This window comes from Phaseolus vulgaris, chromosome 4 (genome assembly GCF_000499845.2).
Source record: "Phaseolus vulgaris cultivar G19833 chromosome 4, P. vulgaris v2.0, whole genome shotgun sequence".
NCBI lineage: Eukaryota > Viridiplantae > Streptophyta > Magnoliopsida > Fabales > Fabaceae > Phaseolus > Phaseolus vulgaris.
Window position 1 is genome coordinate 46,250,630 of NC_023756.2, and position 18,716 is coordinate 46,269,345.

Below are 18,716 nucleotides of genomic sequence, written 5' to 3' on the forward strand. Positions count from 1 at the left end.
CTAGCTCTACTTAGTAGGTACTGTTTTGAAGAATTTAATTGCTTAAATCATAAGAGGTTAAGGCAAGGAGCAACAACATACACAAATACCAAAAACCATACACTTTGAAGAGCACAACAAAGAAGAGCAAGAACAAGCCAAAGGAGTGCATAGCTTAGAAAGCTGAAATTAAATTTGTGCAATTCAATTCCTTTTCATTTCTTAAGTTGTAATTACATTTCACTTTTGCTAATTAGTGGTTAGACGGTGAGTGTGTCTTCAAATGCTCAAAGTGTCTAAGAAGCCTCACTTAGGAAGCGACTAGTTTAAAGCTTTGTAGATTAACAATTTCTAATTGTGTTAGCTAGATTGTTTTACGTTAATCCTTGTTTAGCTTTGCTTAAAATTGCTTACGTTTATCTTTTGTTTAAGCTTTGATTAATTGCTTTATTTGTTAAATAGCTTTGCATTGTTTTTCCTTGCATAAAATTTGATTTTTCATTCCTCATTATGTTCTAAGTAATTTACTTAGAAAAAGAATTGTGTGAAGTTTTTTAGGGATAGTTTTTGACTAAGGCAAGACTTGGTACTTAAGAAGTCCTTAGTGACTCACCTCTCTTACCTGGAAAGCTACCTTCACTAACTTTCCTCTTCTTTCTTGAAGTAAAACACTTTTAAACACAAAGTTTTAGTCATGTCTTCTCACTCCTCTAAATCTAATGAAAGTGATATGAAGTCCATTAAATCTCTTTTAAAACAACTTGCCAAGGACTTTCAATTACTTTCATATAGACAATTGGAGAATGATGCCAAAATTAATTAATTGACTAAAGCAAAGGATGAGAATTCTCAAAAATAAAAATAAAAAATACATTCTCATGCATCTAGTTCCAAAGATCATGATTCTCTTGGGGAGGGAAACCTTAGGATTAATGAGTTATCAACCACCTCCTAGGAGAAATAGAAGAAGAGAACAAGATAGCCCAAGAGAGGTTAGGGTAGACCTACTCCATTTTCATGGAAAAGAAGATGTAGAAGTATACCTAGATTGGGAAGATCTTTCTCCAGCTCCACTTTGGCAGAGAAGCACAAGGAAGAGGTCTAGGGAGAGTAACTTGAAGGAAGCCATGATCATGCATTCATGCATTAACCATCACTCTCTTCTCTATTTATACAACAACAAATTCAAAATCTTTCCAACTTTTTTCTTTCATTTTATTATTCAACACCAAATTAACAATTATTAAACAACGATGCCAATGCATCCACGTCATCAAAAAAGTATATGAAATAATTAGTTTAAATTTAAATACATATTTATGGAGAGAAGCGGTTTGGCAGGTAGCAATGGGAAGTGAGAGGAGGTGCTGAGGTGGCCGTGTGCATGGCCAGTAGTGTCATAATGAGAAGAGGTGGGAGCTGAGGTGGCAGCATGCATGGCCCAGTGATGTCATGTGGGGAATCAAAAATTCTAATTTCATTTTCCCTTTTTTATTTAATGGTATATATTATAAAATTTTATATTCACCGTATTATTCTTATTTTTTTACTTTGTTGTAAACTACGATGACTATATTATACTACGTACATGAGTAAATGATCACACAGGTATGAGAGGATCTTGAGAATTTTAAAATGTTTTCTTAAAATTAATATTTTTTAAATATTTGTATTTCTGTAAGTTTTAATTATGTATTAGGAATATTTTTAAAAATTTTAAGTTTTTACAAAAATATGTATAACATGTATTATTATAATTAGATTTATTTTTGTGTGTTATATTTAATGTTATCAAAGCATTTCATCTTTATGATAATCTGACGGTAGTGAGTTTATTGTGTTCTTCGTGTGTCTAAATTTTTTGTTTAATTCTAACTTCAAGACCTTGTTAAAAGTTTCTAATAATATGTTTAATAAAATTGTTTTCTTGAAATCTTGTTTGAGTGGTGAGGATACACACTAATGACTATAGAAAACCTAATTAGAATTATTATATTAAAAGTTTAAGTCTCTTATATTATTATTACAATTACAACTAAAACTTAATTAATTCCGAAAAGATCAGAAACAAGAAACAAAGAGATAAGGACATTTTTTTTAATCTTTTTTCTTCCTTACCTTCCTTAATCTCAAATGAAACATAAATTTGTTTTGTTAACTGTTGTCCTCTTTTTCTGGTGATGAGGAAATAACACATTTTCTATTGAAGGATCCTAATTTCTCTTACAATGAATTTCTTTATTTAATAAGAAAAAAATATGAAAAGGTTTTTTTCTGTGTGTTTATCAGGGACATTGAAGCATTTACTGGTATAAATTTGCATCTTTTTAAAATTGTTGATTATATTAATGGTGCCATGAATGAAATTCACTTTGAGGGATATCATGAGAGATGAAGTGTAAATCTGAATAATAGTCTAAAGTTGTGTTTTATTAGTCAAGGAGACAAGCTGAATTAATTTAACTGAACCATAAAAATAAGTCAATATGATTAGGACTAATCAAAATTTCAATTCAATGCTTTGATAAAACGAATATCAAAGTTCATTTATGTTATGATTGAATTTAATTATGACTTTGAACAAAAATAAAAGTTTGTATACAAGGTATTGGTTTGAATGATGAATTTGAAAGAGAATTTATTCACAATTCAACAAATCAAAGTGGAGTTTCAAAAGAAAGTTAATTGGAAAAAAAGTTTAAAGTGAAGAAGTGTGATTGAACGTAACAAGTAAAACTCTATGAATGTAAAACGATCAAAAGTGAATGCTTAAAGTAAAAGAAAGGATTCAAATCGATAAAAGAAATATTGTAAACGTTCGATGTTGTAAGCAACTGCTTTTTGAAAAGCAATTCCAAATTGGAAAAGATTTATTTTACATCATAAAGTAAAAACATAACACTAAATTATAATATTTAAAATTAAAAAATAAATTAAATATGATTAAAATATTATTTTATTAGTTTGTGAAGTATATGTTTTTTTTACTATTTGTGGTATTAACATATCACCGCCCTTTTAAATTCAAAAATAGAAAAATCATTTAAAAGTTTCCATCATTTTAAATAAAATAAAATAAGATTCACTAAAAAAAAACCTGAGAAAAGAAAGGTAGTATAACCATATTTGTATTACAACTAATTTTGTTGTTCTGCTAGATGAACGAAATAAATTACCCAGTTGATGATTAAGGAAAAAAATTTATGATCAATTTAAGATATTATTCATTTTCATTTTGAAGTTTTTAAATTTCATTACAACTTTATCTTAAAAAACATATCGATAAATTAAAGAAAGAATATTTAAAATGAATTTCAACTAGACTTCTAAACAATGAACTTTTTTATAAAAATATACAAAACCAAAGTCTAAAACAATGATGATCCATAAAGGCATACATTTTATGAAAATAATATAAATTTAAATATTAAATTATGAATTTTATGATGTCGTCCTGCAAAACATTGTAGCTTTATAAATATTAGTAAACTGTATAATATTATTACACTGTATTAAAGTCTTCAAAGTATATAATTAAATAAATACTTCTAAAATGAAAGTCCATTTACTTTAAATCATACCAATAAACACACATAAAAACATGCAAATATACTAATAAAAATTATCTTCATGCAAATAACAAGATTATGTATATAAATGTAAATTAACTTATTTAGTCACACAATTATGTCATGACTAAATGAAAAGTCATTTGGAAGACTCTAAAATATAATAAACAAATCTTACTAGAAACTAATATTTGGCATACATTAGAATAAGGTTAAAGTTTTTAATGTTAGAGTGACATAAAACATCTACTATCAAACTATATATGTATATCTACTATGAAGTTTGATTTAAATCTCATTTAAATTTTCACAATCTGTCTATGTGATTGAATAACAATAAAGTCATGATACTTCTTGTTTATGACCATCACCCAAGGTATGATACCACCCTGAGTATCCCTACACCGCCCTTTAAGGGTCATGCACCAACCTAGGAAGTGTCACCATATCTAGAGTCAAATTTTATATACATATATACCACTTTATATACATACAAACACAAACAAACAAACAAACACGAAGGATCAATAAAAAATGGTATACATCATACATACATTATATCATTCATCTCGACACCAATTATATATTTATCCAGAGCATATAAAATCAATCTCACATTTTATACATTATACATACCATGTATAAAGACATATAACATATATAAAATATTCAATCATGACATAACATCATCACCATCACAGTAAACTGTCACTTGAGCGAAATGCAACAAAAATGCAACACCCTCTCAGGGCTATTCTCGCTTGAGGGACCACCTCATCGCTCAAGCATTAGTCACACTTGAGTAACATCCACTATTAAGTTTTAGAGAATCCTTCCACTGCTTTTGGTAGCTTGAGCACCCAAGAGCTTGAGTGCTCAAACTAGCATTGGAGCACCCAACGATCGTGCTAAGCACTAATATGTCCATGACACGAATGCACCACCTCAGCCATGGTTAAGTATCCACCACAATCCTCAAGCCAAAAAAGCTTAAGTTCCTTCTCCAACACTTGAGTGACTGATAGTTGTCATTTTGTTGCCAAATTAAAATGGTTCCAGTGTAGACTTGTTTAACGCTAAAGAAATGAAATGATAGTATACAAGTGGTCAGATGATCTCAAATAATAAAATCAGTAAATAAATGTTTAGAATCTATATGTAAGTAATAAAATTTAGCACTAACAATATAAAGATAAAAAAGGGGTCGAGATAGTTGTGCAAAAAATATAAAAGAGATTAAAATAACAATTAAAACGCGGTTGATCCTCAAGTTCTTCCACCATTGAATTCTTCATAGGTTCTCTAAAGATTAATCATTTTTCAATCCTCCAACAGAGCTAAACCAAATTGAACATGCGCCAGTCTAATTCAACTGAAACTCACCAGTAAAACATGCGTCTACTGATTTAATCAATACTCACTTTGTTCCATGCGTATACTCTATGAGAATGTTTATCTCATCTTTCTTGAATCATGTGTCCAAGAAATTAATTAGAACAATGTGAACTAACTAAGAAACTAAAATTTAAGATAAGGAAGACTCTCAATAACGCGTTCAAGTACAACCTCTCATAAAAATCAGTTTTCCAAGATATTAGAATATTAAAACAATTGCTATAAAGAATTAAAAATCGAAACTTTTATTGAAAAAAACCTCAAAACTCAATGGGAAATTATAAAAGAATCAACCAAAAAAGTTTAGCCTCCCATGTGGAGGCAAAACAAAATAATTACAAGAAAAAAGAAACTAAGAAAATGCTATGAAACTCCCCCCTTTCTCCTTGATGCTTGTCTCCTTTTATAGGGCTTTATGCTCCAAGGATCTTGGAAAAATATTGTAGTTTAGATTTTGTTAACAATTTCAAAGTTTTTGACTTTCCAAAGTTCTTGTATTTTTGCAGAAGATTTGCTTCCAATTCTGTTTATGAGATATTGTAACTTTTATTTTCTCTTTATTCTTCTTAGAATTTGTTTTCTGTTTTGATTGAAAAAGTAACTTGAACTTTTGCATATTTGGTCCATTCACTAAGGTAGACTCTTCCTTCAGACCATTTACTCTAAAAACACAAAATAAACAAAAATAATAGTTAAAGCCCAAATAAACTTAATTATATGAATATTAATTAAAACAATTGATTTATTTATTATTATAGTCCAATAATCCATGATTAAAGTTATTGAGTGTGAATAAATATATGTTCATCAGTGATATACTTTTAGAGAAGAGAATTGACTCAACATCTATGTCACTTGAACAACAAGCCACAACTTGAACTATATAATATGTCACTTGGATAACCAACACATTTCCTAAGTGATATAAGACAATAAGTGTAATGATTACATAACTTAGGTCTCTCTTGAGTGTCAAGTGATCGTAAAGCAACCCCAAAGGGCTCAAACAAAGGATTTCTCAAAGATTTCCAAATTGTATGTGGATTCTTACTTTCCCATGTTCATCAAAGAGTTATTTTAAGACTTATATCCAACAATGTATCATCACAACAACTCTTCTAACATGCATATATTTTACATACTATCAACCCCCATATATTACATACAACTAACAACTATCATATTGTAAAAAAATGACATAGTAACTCCCCTTGTCTAGATTGAAGTATGCTCTCATAATAACCAATACTTGATAAATTTTTCTAAGACTCTAATGAATCTAGAGAAGTTCTCAAAACATCATTTATATGAGCAAACATTTCCTCTAAATCATTCATACAAGTAAAGAAGAAGAGAAGACAAAAAGATAAGAAAACTCATATATGATTGAGGTTACTTACCAAAACTAACTTCTCATCAATCCAAAACAATTAATACCTTACTAACTCCACAAACCTCAATCTAGTAAAGAATCTATAATTAAAAACTCAATCTACTGGTTTAATTAGTACCCACTTTGTTCCATGCGTATACTTCATGGGAATGCTTACCTCCCCTCTCTTGAATCATGTGCCCAAAAAATTAATTAGAACAATGCAAACTAACTAAGAAATCAAAGTTTAAGATAAGGAAGATTCTCAATCATGCGTTCAAGTACAACCTCTCAAAAAATTAGTTTTCCAGGAGATTAGACTATTAAAACAACTGGTATAGAGGATTAAAAATCGAAACTTTTATTGAACAAAACCTCATAACTCAATGGGGAATTCCAAAAGAATCAACCAAAAAGGTTTAGCCTTCCATGCGGAGGCAAAACAAAAGAATTACAAAGAAGAAAAAGAAACTAAGAAAATCCTATGAAGCTCTCTCTTTTCTCCTTGTGTCCTTTTATAGGCTTTTCTGTTCCAAGGATCTTGGGAAAATATTATAGTTTATATTTTGTTAACAATTTCCAAGTTTCCAGATTTCTTATATTTTGCAGAAAATTTGCTTCCAATTCTGTTTCTAAGATATTGTAGATTTTATTTTCTCTTTCTTCTCGGAATTTGTTTCTTGTTTTGGTTCAATAAAAAATTTGGACTTTTATATATTTGACCCATTCACAAAGGTAGATGCTTCTTCCGGATAATTTACTCTAAAAACACAAAATTACCAATAATAATAGTTAAGACCCAAATAAACCCAATTATAAACTATGAATTTATTTATTATTATAGTCCAATAATCCATAATTAAAGTTATTGAGTGTGAATAAATATATGCTCATGAGTAATACATTTTTATCTATGTATATAATTTGATCATCTAAATATATGTATCTTGGTTGGCTGGGTTTTAATTGTACAAGTCAATTTAGATGGGATTATCATTAAACAGAATGAACTAAAAAAAATTCTCATTTAAAATGGCGGCTTTTACCATAACTGTAGTTTTATATCTTTCAAGAGGGTATAAAATGACGACTTTTTACCATAATTGCCGTTTTATATCTTTCAAAAAGATCTAAAACGACGACTTTTACCATAACCGCGGTTTTAGACTGAATATAACACAACGATTATATAGCCGTTGTCTTTGCTTAAAGATAATAGACTACATGTTGAAAGACAACGATAGAAGAACCGTTATTTTAATACTAAAATGACCGTCGTGATTTAACTTTTTTGTATCAGTAATTATAAAGTTTTTTTTAGAGTGGTGGTGATAAACATATATCGATTTGAAATTAATAGAGTTAGAAAGCAAGAAAAAAAAATACATGAAAAATGTTAAATAATGTCATAGAAATAGAAATGGAAGAGAAGTGTAAAGAAATTTAAATAAAAATTAGATGTGAGAGTAAGTTAGTTTATATTTCCTAAGGTTTAATGTAATTACACCAATGTTACCTTTTTTTTTCTATGTTATACTTTAACTTATAATAATCCTTTCCATTATTATAAACTTTTTAAAAATTACATATTTTTCAAATTATGCACTAATAAGACGCATGGTGAATAATAAGCAGTGTAGATTGTGTAAATATATGAGCTTCCATTTTATTTATTTTAGTTTGTGTGACAGATGAACATTATTAGCAGGAAAAAGAAGAATGAGACTGTCACAGTGAAGGTGGTTTTTGGAGTCTAGAGGATCTTGTTGAGGACGATGTTGGAACGTTCAGATTTTTGGTCCTTAAGATTGATGAACTTGGAAGAAAAAGACCAAGAGAGGACGTCGTGCGTTTCATAGCTCCATTGATAAGCCCCTGAGGTGGCAGAGAACCCAACGCTCACCCAGTCGTAAACTTCTTTCTCCAGCTCCACTGTGGTAGAGACGTTGTTGCTCTTTCCCGTAGAAGGGTTTGACAGAGAAACCGAGAAGACCTTCGTGGAGGAGTTATAGGTGATCCGAACCTCGGCGTTTTGTCCGTCGTAGTCGTGTACATCCCAAGGCACGCTTTTGATATCGTTGTTGTTCACGTCGATGCTAATACGGCTGAGGAAGGTGTCGAACTCCACAGTCACAGTATCGCCTTTGGATTCGGGCTGGACGGGGACGAGAACAAAGTCAAGGCCAACGGCGGAATTTGCTTGGCGGTGAGTGCGGATATTCATTGTGAAGTTGGTGTCGAAGCTGGCGACGTTGCCGGTGGTGCTGTCCCTGATTTGGATGGGGGCGGAGTAGAAGGCTCTGCTCATAGAGTCGTATGAATTATAGGATAGTTGTAAGTTGCCGTTGGATGAGACGGTGGCATCGCCTTGAAGGATAAGGTTGGTTTTGTTGAACGCATCGATGATGAAGGAGGTTTCGGTGGCTGAGTTTGCGTGGCTGAGAAGCGCAAGGAAGAGGGCTAGGGAGAGTAACTTGGAGGAAGCCATGATCATGCATTCATGCATTAACCATCACTCTCTTCTCTATTTATACAACAACAAATGCAAAAACTCTCTACTTTATGCATTTTTTTTTCTTTTATTATATTATTTGAGGGAGAAATAAGAATATAAAAAAAAATTAAGCAACGATGGCAATGCATCCACGTCATCAAAAACAATGAAAAAAATATGAAATAATTAATTTAAATTTAGAGAGAGATTTATGGAGAGAAACACATAGCATTGAGAAGTGAAAGGAAGACACATGTGAAGAGCAAGGAGCTGAGGTGGCTGCATGCATGCATGCATGGGCAGTGGTGTCTTAGTGGGAAGAGGAGAAAGCTGAGGTGGCAGCGTGCATGCATGCATGGGCAGCGGTGTCATAGTGTGAAAGCCGCAGTGGAAAGTGAGAGGAAGGTAGGTGTGAAGAGGGAGCTGAGGTGGCAGCGTGCATGGCGAGTGTCGAAGCCGCCGCCACAGTGCAGATGGTACAACTTTTGTCCATCGTCGTCTTTCTCATCCAAGTTCCTCTTTATAATATCTTTTACCAAATCATATTTTAAAATAAATTATTTTAAATTCATTTTAGTTTTAAATAAAGTAATAGTATATATATAACAATATAGAATGGGTATCATTTTCTAATTTTATATTTTATAATATTAAAATATAATAAATTTAATTATTATTTATTTTGAATTGAAAATTTAGAAAAAATTGAAATTTAAAAAAAAATAAAGAACTCAAATTTAACACTTCTGTAAATAATTTTTTTTTAAAAAAACTGTGAATATGTTCAAATAAATCCATAAATATTAACTTTTATTTGGTTTTTTATTTAAAGAATAATTTATTCTTACTATTATATTTAAAATTAGAGTTTTTAATCTTTTTATATATAGTAAAATTTATAATAATATTTATATATTATTTCAATAAAGTTATAATAGAGAATTTTTTTCCGCTTCAAACTCTTGTTGTAATTGTTTGTATCAACATGGCGTTCCTTGCTCTCCCGACTATTCTCCTCTTCTATTCATCTAAGGAGTTCATTCCATTGAGGGGGTTGTGTCAAGGAGATCCGTTAACACCATTTTTGTTTCTAATTGCGGTTGAAGGTCTAGCATGTGTGTATACGAGAAATTTTTTACTAATAGTTTATTCCAACCCCTTGTCTAGTTGCACGAACACGACCACAATGCTTAGGTCGTCCAATTGCTTCAACCAAGACGACCTTAAGGAACAAAATTACCTTGGGATTCCAAGGAATCCTACAAGAGACAAAAATCATAGCAGTTTTTAATATAGTGAATGCTTTAAAATAAATGAAAAAAGGCTAAAAAATAACTTGCAATTTTTTCGATGATAACCCCTGATTGCTCAAAACTTGGTGCACCCGACTTTCGAAGTCGAAAATTGCATTGACTCGGCTTCAAGAGTAAAATCAGAATTTTGAACTATACTCTTTTCATCCATAGACTTCGAGTAAAATATACAATTATTCCCTTCGTATGCTTTACAAGAAATAACATCAAGCTTCAATCCAGTCAACTAGGTCAAGGTCTTTGATGTTGTTGAATACTTTAACACCTCGTCTTTAAACCAAGGCATGAAAGTTCTATTATGTTCCATCAAGACCCATTTCTCTTCTTGTCTTAGGTTATTTGCCTTCACAATGACTTTATGAGCTTCTATGTAAGATATAACTTCATTTGTGTTATTCAATATATACAAATGTGTTTGCAAAACTTCTGATCGAAATTTGCTTACAATATTCACATCACGTAAACATTTACTTGTAGAACATCCATGGTGCCATCACGTTTTGTAGAACGAAGGTGCCATAAATTAGCTGAAAGACCTATTAAATGAACTCCCATTTTATTTATTATAGTTTGTGTGACAGATGAACATTATTAGCAGCAAAGAAGAGTGACTATAAGTAGCGTTACTATGAAATTATTTGGGAACATTGTTTGGCCTAAAAAAAAATGTTAAAGCAAAGTACATAGTCGTAAAATCAGAATCATGTGATCAACGCATCAGATACTTGGAAGAAATCTTTGAATATCTTAGGTGAATGAACATGCCGCTTAACCCAAAAAGTGTGCGCGTTCAGATATACAAGTTATTGAGATTTATACTAACCCATCGAAATATCCAGACAAATGTGGGGCGATGGCGATAACAACATGATAAAAAATACAAAAAGAGTATAATAGAGTAAACTCCATGATGGTATTATTTTGGAAAACTTTTCTTTAACAGTCCAAAGTTTGGAGTAAAAAACAAACATTTGACAGCTCCTTTTAATAATATAATAATATATGAACTTCCATTTTATTTATTTTATTTAAAAATGATTTTTTAACACTCGTATTTACCTTTAACCCAATAAATATTAATATTTTAATTATTATTTTTTATTATATTTTCATTAAGGAATTAAGGAAGTAGAGCAAAGAACACTGAGTGTAAGCTATCATCACCCTATTTTATTTTATTTTCTGTGACAGACAAAGAGAAACATTATTAGCAGGAAAGAACACTGAGTGTAAGCAGTGATTTAGTGTCACAGGGAAGGTGGAGATTGAGTCTAGAGGATTTGGTTGAGGGCGAAGTTGCCAAGATTCAAAGCTTCAGATGTGGTGCCATCGGAGAGCTTGGAAGCAAAAGACCAAGAGAGGATGTCGTTCGTTTCAACGTTCCCTTTAGTAATCCCAGTGGTGGCAGTGAACCCAACGATCACCCACTCGGGAAGAACGCTCTTCAGGTCCACTGTGTCAGAGACGATGAAGCTTGTTTTCAGAGAAGGGTAAACCAGAGAAGCCACCAAGAGCTTCGTGGAGGAGTCATAGGTGATCAGAACCTCCGCGTTTTCTCCTTTGACAAAATCCCACGTCGTCGTTTTGATAGACTTGATGGAGTTCACGTCGATGCCAATATGACGCGGTTTGGGGTCCCAGTGAACGTTGTAGAGGGTGTCGAACTCCACAGCCACAGTATGGGCATTGCTGTCGTATTTGTAGTTGTTGAACAGACCTAGAAGACCGCCTTTGTCTTTGGGCTGAGAGCCCACGGGGAGGAGAACAAAGGCAAGGCCATCGGCGGGTCCTGAATTGTTGGGAACGTCGATATTGAATGTGAAGGAGGTGGCGAAGCTGGCCACGGCGCCGGTGGTGTTGTCCCAGATTTGGATGGGGGCGGAGTAGAAGGCACGGCCCAGAGAGCTCAACGTGGGTTCTCCGTTGTCATTAACATTGGTTAGTCGTAACTGGCCTTTGGATGAGACGGTGGCATCGCGTTGGAGGATAAGGTTGGTTTCGTTGAACCTTTGGAAGCTGAAGGAGGTTTGGCTGGCTGAGTTTGCGTGGGTGAGAAGCACAAGGAAGAGGGCTAGGGAGAGTAAGTTGGAGGAAGCCATGTATGCATTCATGCATTAACCATCACTCTCTTCTCTATTTATACAACAACAACTGCACTCTCTCTCTCTACTTTATGGATTCTTTTTTCTTTTATAATATTATTTGAGGGAGTAATAAGAATATAGAAATAACAATTAAGCAACGATGGCAATGCATACACGTCATCAAATACATTGAAAAAATATGAAATAATTAGTTTAAATTTAAAGAGATATTTATAGAGAGAAGCGGTTGGCACGTAGCATTGGAAAACACGGGTGAAGAGGAGGGAGCTGAGGTGGCCGCATGCATGCATGCATGGCCAGTCGTGTCATAGTGAAAAGAGGAGAAAGCTGAGGTGGCAGCGTGCATGCATGCATGCATGGCCAGTGGTGTCATGGTGTCAAAGCTGCAGTGGAAAGTGAGAGGAAGATACGTGTGAAGAGGAGCGAGCTGAGGTGGCAGCATGCATGCTGCATGCTGACTGTGAAACCCGCCACAGTGCATATTGTACTAACAAAGGGGTGTGACTACTTCTGGATCTAGGCCGAGTCACTTGCGTCCATTTTCGCCAAGTATTGTGTGTCGCACACAATAATAAGTTGGCAATTCATCGACCGAAGGCTGCAGTCTTTTTACGATGACCTCATAATCAAATCCATAACAGTCTTGGTCGAACACCCCAGAGGAACAAACAGGCCTAGGCTACCAATAATGTGTAAATGAACTCAAGAAGCGGCTCAGCAGGTTAAAAGGCCGATGGACTGAAGAAATGTTAGAAGTCTTGTGGGCATACCACTGCACCCCCGGACAACCATGCAAGAAACATCGTACAACCTGACGTATGGCACGGAAGCAATGATACCGGTCGAGGTAGGTGAGCCTACCATCCGATGACAGTTGTTTGACCTGACCCTGAATGAAGAGAGTCTATCGGTTAGCCTGGACTTGGTCAGCAAACTTCATGACAAGAGCAAAATTCGAGAGGCGGCGTGCAAGCTTCAGGCGGCAACACGCTACAATACAAAGGTCTGAGATGTTTTTTCGTATTACTTAATTTCTATCCATCATTATTATATATAATTTTATATATGGTTAATGTTTTAAGAATCTGTAAAAATATTTTTTCGTATTACTTAATTTCTATCAATCATTATTATATATAATTTTATATATGATAATAAAAAAATGTGTCTAATTTTATTTAATATTTAATATTTTAAGAATCTGTAAAAATATTTGTTCTTTAACATAATCCATACACAATTATCCAATTTTTTGTTCTTTAAAACTAACACTCTTAAAAAATTATATATAAAATTAATTTTTAAAATTACATAACTTACTACCCAATATATAAACAATAAAATTAAAAAATAAAAATTATGACGTGGCAGAAGTCGTGTCAACTTGGCACGACTTTTGTATGACAAGGCAAAAGTCGTGCCAAGTTGGTACGACTTCAGTATGACGGGGCAGAAGTCGTGCCAAGTTGGCACGACTTCAGTATGATAGGGCAGAAGTCGTGCCAAGTTGGCACGACTTTAGTATGACATGGCATAAGTCGTGCCTAACTGGTACGACTTCTGCATATGAAGTCGTCCCAATTAGGCACGACTTGCCTAAATTTATAATTTTTTTTAAACGGGCACCATTTTGGTAAAAAAAAAAAATAACCCCATCATGGTCAATAAACCGTGAAACCTGCCACAGGGCACAACGCCATTATGCAGATAATGTTAAGAAGTGTACCAATTAATCTATCACACATTCTTCTCAACATTGATTTTTAAACTCGACCAATACAGAAGATCAAAGAAGATTGATTTTTTCTTCCAAATATTTTTCACAAATGACTTTTTTTTTTTTACTTACTGAAGGTGTGATCTATGTTATTTACCTTTTTTATAAACCTCAACACCAGTTAATGCAATTGGTGGACCACTTGATGGAGATGTCCCTTCATAGTTTTCAGATTTTGTTGGTGAATGGCGGAAGCATCATGGATTGAAGACGAAGCAAGGTCCTCCTAAGAGTGGTGGTGACCTTGAAGGTGCATGAGAGGTAGGGATTGAGAGTGGTCAGGCCAACTCTACTTGGAAAGGGGAAATTTGTGAAGATTAAAAGCCTAACCTAAGAGGTTTAGGGCAAGAAGTGAAATTGCCACAATTTGGCAGCAATTCACTAAGTATATTAATCTTGAATTTACATGACCCAAGAACCTCATTATATAGCAAGTGAGGGCTGGATTTGACAAGAGAATTGGAGGGAAATTCAAATGAAAAAGAATTTGAAATTGGCGCCTATTTTACACTTAGCATATGGAGCACATGAAGCATATTTAACATGTGATGGAAAACGTTTAGCACATGTTAAATATGGAATATGTGGAAAATGTGCCTTGGTTAAACATAGCCGACCTTGGTTAAAATTGGGTGTTTTAGAAATCATAATTTAACCAAGGTTGGTTTTTAGGTGCCAAATTTCATTTAAGGAAAAATTACAAATAAAATTTCTAATCTAATTTTGACAAGAAATTAAAGTCTACTCTACACTAGAGTTTATGGCATTTGAACATGTAAAAAAACGTCTTCTTGGATCCTCTTGGCCATAACTCTAGGGGTTGGCTTAAATCTACCCTTTGGTGAGCTTACATGTGGGCTTGTGCTTAGGCCTCTTCCATCACCACTAGTCTCTTGGTGTCCATTAAAGGCTTTTTTGAACCTCCGGTAAAGATAATGACTTTTAAGAAACCTCTGATGCCAAAGATATACTGTATTCCTTCCATGTTTCAATTGTTGAGAAGCAGTGTATTCTTCGCATATTGGACATGCTTTATGACCCTTAACACTATAATATACAATCATTAGGACATGCATGTATCTTTTTATACTCCATACCCATTGAACAAAGAATCTTTTTGGCATCATAATTACGATTTGGTAGAGTATTTCCTTCTGGAAGCATATCCTTCAACAACTGAAGCAATTCTGTGAAGTTTTTATCAGTCCATCCATTTATTGCCTTCAAATTCATCAATATTAACATCGTCGACAATCGTGTGAAATTAGTTGCTCCAGGATACAATGGAGTCTTTGCATCGCTTGAAATACTTCCATATTTATGCACTTCTGCAAAAGACTGAGCTCCCACATCATGAATCATGTCCTTCAATCGATTGTCATCTACATCATCATGTACTTCATCATCCATGGTGGACCCCACATATTCTTTAGTTACGGAAACATGTGATAAATTTAACAATTCACCATGTCATGTCCAAGTTATATAAGATTTAAGAAACTCATCACATAGCAGGTGCTCCCTCATTATCATAACATCCAGTATTCTTCAATTTAAACAATTAACGCACAAACATCTGATCTTTGCTCCATCATGACCACTATTAATCGTGTTATGTTGTGCAAATTGTATAAATTCTTCTACTCCTCTTTCGTACTCATCACTTATGCGAAGAAAATTTATCCAATTTTGATCCATTATATTCTGAAATAGTCAATCAGGTGTTTTTTAATCAATGTTCTATCTCACGCGTTTGTCAAGGGTCGAACACTCTCGGACTCAATACCAACACGTATCAATTGTCGAGGGTGGAACACCCTCGGACTCAATACAAAACACGATAATTCTATTCAAAACTAACAACTATCATAATATAAATACAAATTATAATAAACACTAAATAATATAAATTTTAAAAATACAAACTATAATATATAAAAAAAATCATAACATTAAATAAAATTAAAAAAAATAGAAAATATCACCAACGTTGTGTGTTAAGGCAATGTTGGCCAAGAGTGACACGGCGAAGGCAGCTGACGCGGTGGTGAACACAGAAACAGCGACGGAACACACCAGAAACCAAAGAAAAACCCACGTATAGAGAAGAAAGAAAATAAGAAAGAGTGAGTGACACGCTTCCACGAAAGAAAATAAGAAAGAGTGAGTGACACGCTTCCACGTATAGAGAAGAAAAAAAAGAAGAAAGAAAATAAGAAAGAGTAAGTGACACGCTTCTGAAACTAAGGTAAAAATGATTTACGAATGCGACTATTAGCCACACTCGTAACTCAAGCGCTTTGATTTACAAGTGCGGTAAAACCATGTAAATTTATTTTTAGAGTGGTGGTGATAAACTTAAATCGATTTGAAATGGATAGAGTTACAATTTTTTTTTATCGACAATAGATAAAGTTAAAAAATAAAAAGAAAAATACAAAAAAAATATTAAATAATGTTAAAAATAAAAATAAAGAAATTTAAATAAAAATTAGATGAGAGAGTAAGTTAGTTTATATTATTTCTTTAGTGATTTAATAACTGCAAAAAGAAGAGAGTAAATTTAAGTAATATTTACTAAGGTTTAATGTACTTTAATCTATGTTATACTTTAACTTAGAATAATCCTTTTCATTACTATAAACTTTTTAAAAATTACATTATGTACTAATAACACGTGTAAACTCTATTTTGGAAAACTTTTCTTTAACAGTCAAAGTTTGGAGTAAAACACAAACATTTGACAGCTCCTTTTAATAGTATAATAATATATGAGCTCCCATTTTATTTATTTTATTTTCTGTGACAGAGAAACATTATTAGCAGGAAAGAACACTGAGTGAAAGCAGTGTTTTAGTGTCACAGGGAAGGTGGAGTTTGGAGTCTAGAGGATTTTGTTGAGGACCAAGTTGGCGAGATTCAAACCTTCAGATGTGGTGCCATCGGAGAGCTTGGAAGCAAAAGACCAAGAGAGGACGTCGTTCGTTTCAACGTTCCCTTTATTAATCCCAGTTGTGGCAGAGAACCCAACGCTCACCCACTCGGGAAGAACGCTCTTCAGGTCCACTGTGTCAGAGACGATGAAGCTCGTTTTCTGAGAAGGGTAAACCAGAGAAGCCACCAAGAGATTCGTGGAGGAGTCATAGGTGATCAGAACCTCGGCGTTTTCTCCGTTCACAAAATCCCACCGCGTCGTTTTGATAGACCTGATGGAGTTCACGTCGATGCCAATATGACGCTCTGTGGGGTCCCAGTCCTTGTTGTAGAGGGTGTCGAACTCCACAGCCACAGTATGGAAATTGCTGTTGCTGCCGTCGAAAAGACCTAGAAAACCCCCTTTGTCTTTGGGCTGAGAGCCCACGGGGACGAGAGCAAAGGCAAGTCCATCGGCGGGTCCTGCATTGTTGGGAACCTGTATATTGAATGTGAAGGAGGTGGCGAAGCTGGCCACGGTGCCGGTGGTGTTGTCCCAGATTTGGATGGGGGCGGAGTAGAAGGCGCGGCCCAGAGAGCCCACCCTGGGTTCTCCGTTGCCATTAAGATTGGTTAGTCGTAACTGGCCGGAGGATGAGACGGAGGCATCGCGTTGGAGGATAAGGTTGGTTTCGTTGAACCTTTGGAAGTTGAAGTAGATATCGTTGCTTGAGTTTGCGTGGGTGAGAAGCACAAGGAAGAGGACAGTGAAGAACTTGGAGGAAGCCATGTATGCATTCATGCATTAACCATCATTCTCTTCTCTCTATTTATAGAGAGAAGAGGTTGGCACGCAACACTGCGACATGAGAGAAAGACACGGGTGAAGAGGCGGGAGCTGAGGTGGCAGCATGCATGCATGCATGGCCAGTCGTGTCATAGTGAGAAGAGGAGAAAGCTGAGGTGGCAACGTGTATGGCCAGTGGTGTCATAGTGTGAAAGCTGACGTGGCAGCATGCATGGTGAGTGTGAAAAAGGCGCCACAGTGCAGATGTTACTAACAAAAGCGGTGTGCCATGCAACTTTTGCCCATCGTCGTCTTTCTCATCCAAGTTCCTCTTTATAATATCTTTTACCAAATCATATTTTAATATAAATTCATTTTAAATTCATTTTATTTTTAAATAAAGTAATATTATATCCATAAATATTAACTCTCATTTAACACATTTTCAAATTTAACACTTCTGTAAATAAATTTATTAACAAAAACTTGTAAATATGTTCAAATAAATCCATAAATATTAACTTTCATTTTATTAACAAAAAAATCTTTACTATAAGCTTATTAAAATGATTATGATTTTGATACCTTGGTAAGAAGTGTACTTTAAGTTTAACTCAATCTCATAAAATCGACTTATAAGATGAGATTTACATCCATTTATATGCTATGAAATTTTTTAATCTCTAATCGATGTGCGATGTCCAACAATTACACTAAATTTTCAATCAAGATATAAAAGAATAAAAATTTATATCTTATTTTTCCTACTCCAAAACTAAAAAATAATAATTTATTTTATAATAACTTTTCACATTTATAGATAACATTCCTCACTAGTGCAAAATGTAGAAACAACTACAGTTTATTAAGTACGACTTTACGAACAGACACAGTCTTTAAAAATGCGGTGACATTTTTTAAATTAAATTCATTTACAAATGCGGCTATTTGTAATAGTCACATTCATAAATCAAGCAATTTGCATTTGTAAATCAAAGCGCTTGATTTACGA

General features: G+C 33.7%; 3 protein-coding genes across 3 annotated transcripts; all 3 read right to left on the reverse strand.

Moving 5' to 3' along the window:
• Positions 1-7,956: 7,956 nt before the first annotated feature.
• Positions 7,957-8,823, reverse strand: LOC137838030 (alpha-amylase inhibitor 1). Its single transcript, XM_068647240.1, has one exon. It carries the CDS (start codon positions 8,819-8,821, stop codon positions 8,069-8,071), a length of 753 nt encoding a protein of 250 aa, XP_068503341.1. The 5' UTR covers positions 8,822-8,823; the 3' UTR covers positions 7,957-8,068.
• A 2,449-nt stretch (positions 8,824-11,272) lies between these two features.
• On the reverse strand, positions 11,273-12,263 carry LOC137838031 (erythroagglutinating phytohemagglutinin). Its single transcript, XM_068647241.1, has one exon. The coding sequence runs from the start codon at positions 12,231-12,233 to the stop codon at positions 11,394-11,396; it is 840 nt and encodes a 279-aa protein (XP_068503342.1). The 5' UTR covers positions 12,234-12,263; the 3' UTR covers positions 11,273-11,393.
• A 4,492-nt stretch (positions 12,264-16,755) lies between these two features.
• Positions 16,756-17,728, reverse strand: LOC137838032 (leucoagglutinating phytohemagglutinin). The gene has a single exon (XM_068647242.1). It carries the CDS (start codon positions 17,717-17,719, stop codon positions 16,889-16,891), a length of 831 nt encoding a protein of 276 aa, XP_068503343.1. The 5' UTR covers positions 17,720-17,728; the 3' UTR covers positions 16,756-16,888.
• Between the last annotated feature and the right edge of the window lie 988 nt (positions 17,729-18,716).

Excerpts from the sequence above, each read along its gene's own strand:
- LOC137838030 (XM_068647240.1), bottom strand. The coding sequence starts at position 8,821 with ATGCATGAATGCATGATCATGGCTTCCTCCAAGTTACTCTCCCTAGCC.
- LOC137838031 (XM_068647241.1), bottom strand. The coding sequence starts at position 12,233 with ATGAATGCATACATGGCTTCCTCCAACTTACTCTCCCTAGCCCTCTTC.
- LOC137838032 (XM_068647242.1), bottom strand. The coding sequence starts at position 17,719 with ATGAATGCATACATGGCTTCCTCCAAGTTCTTCACTGTCCTCTTCCTT.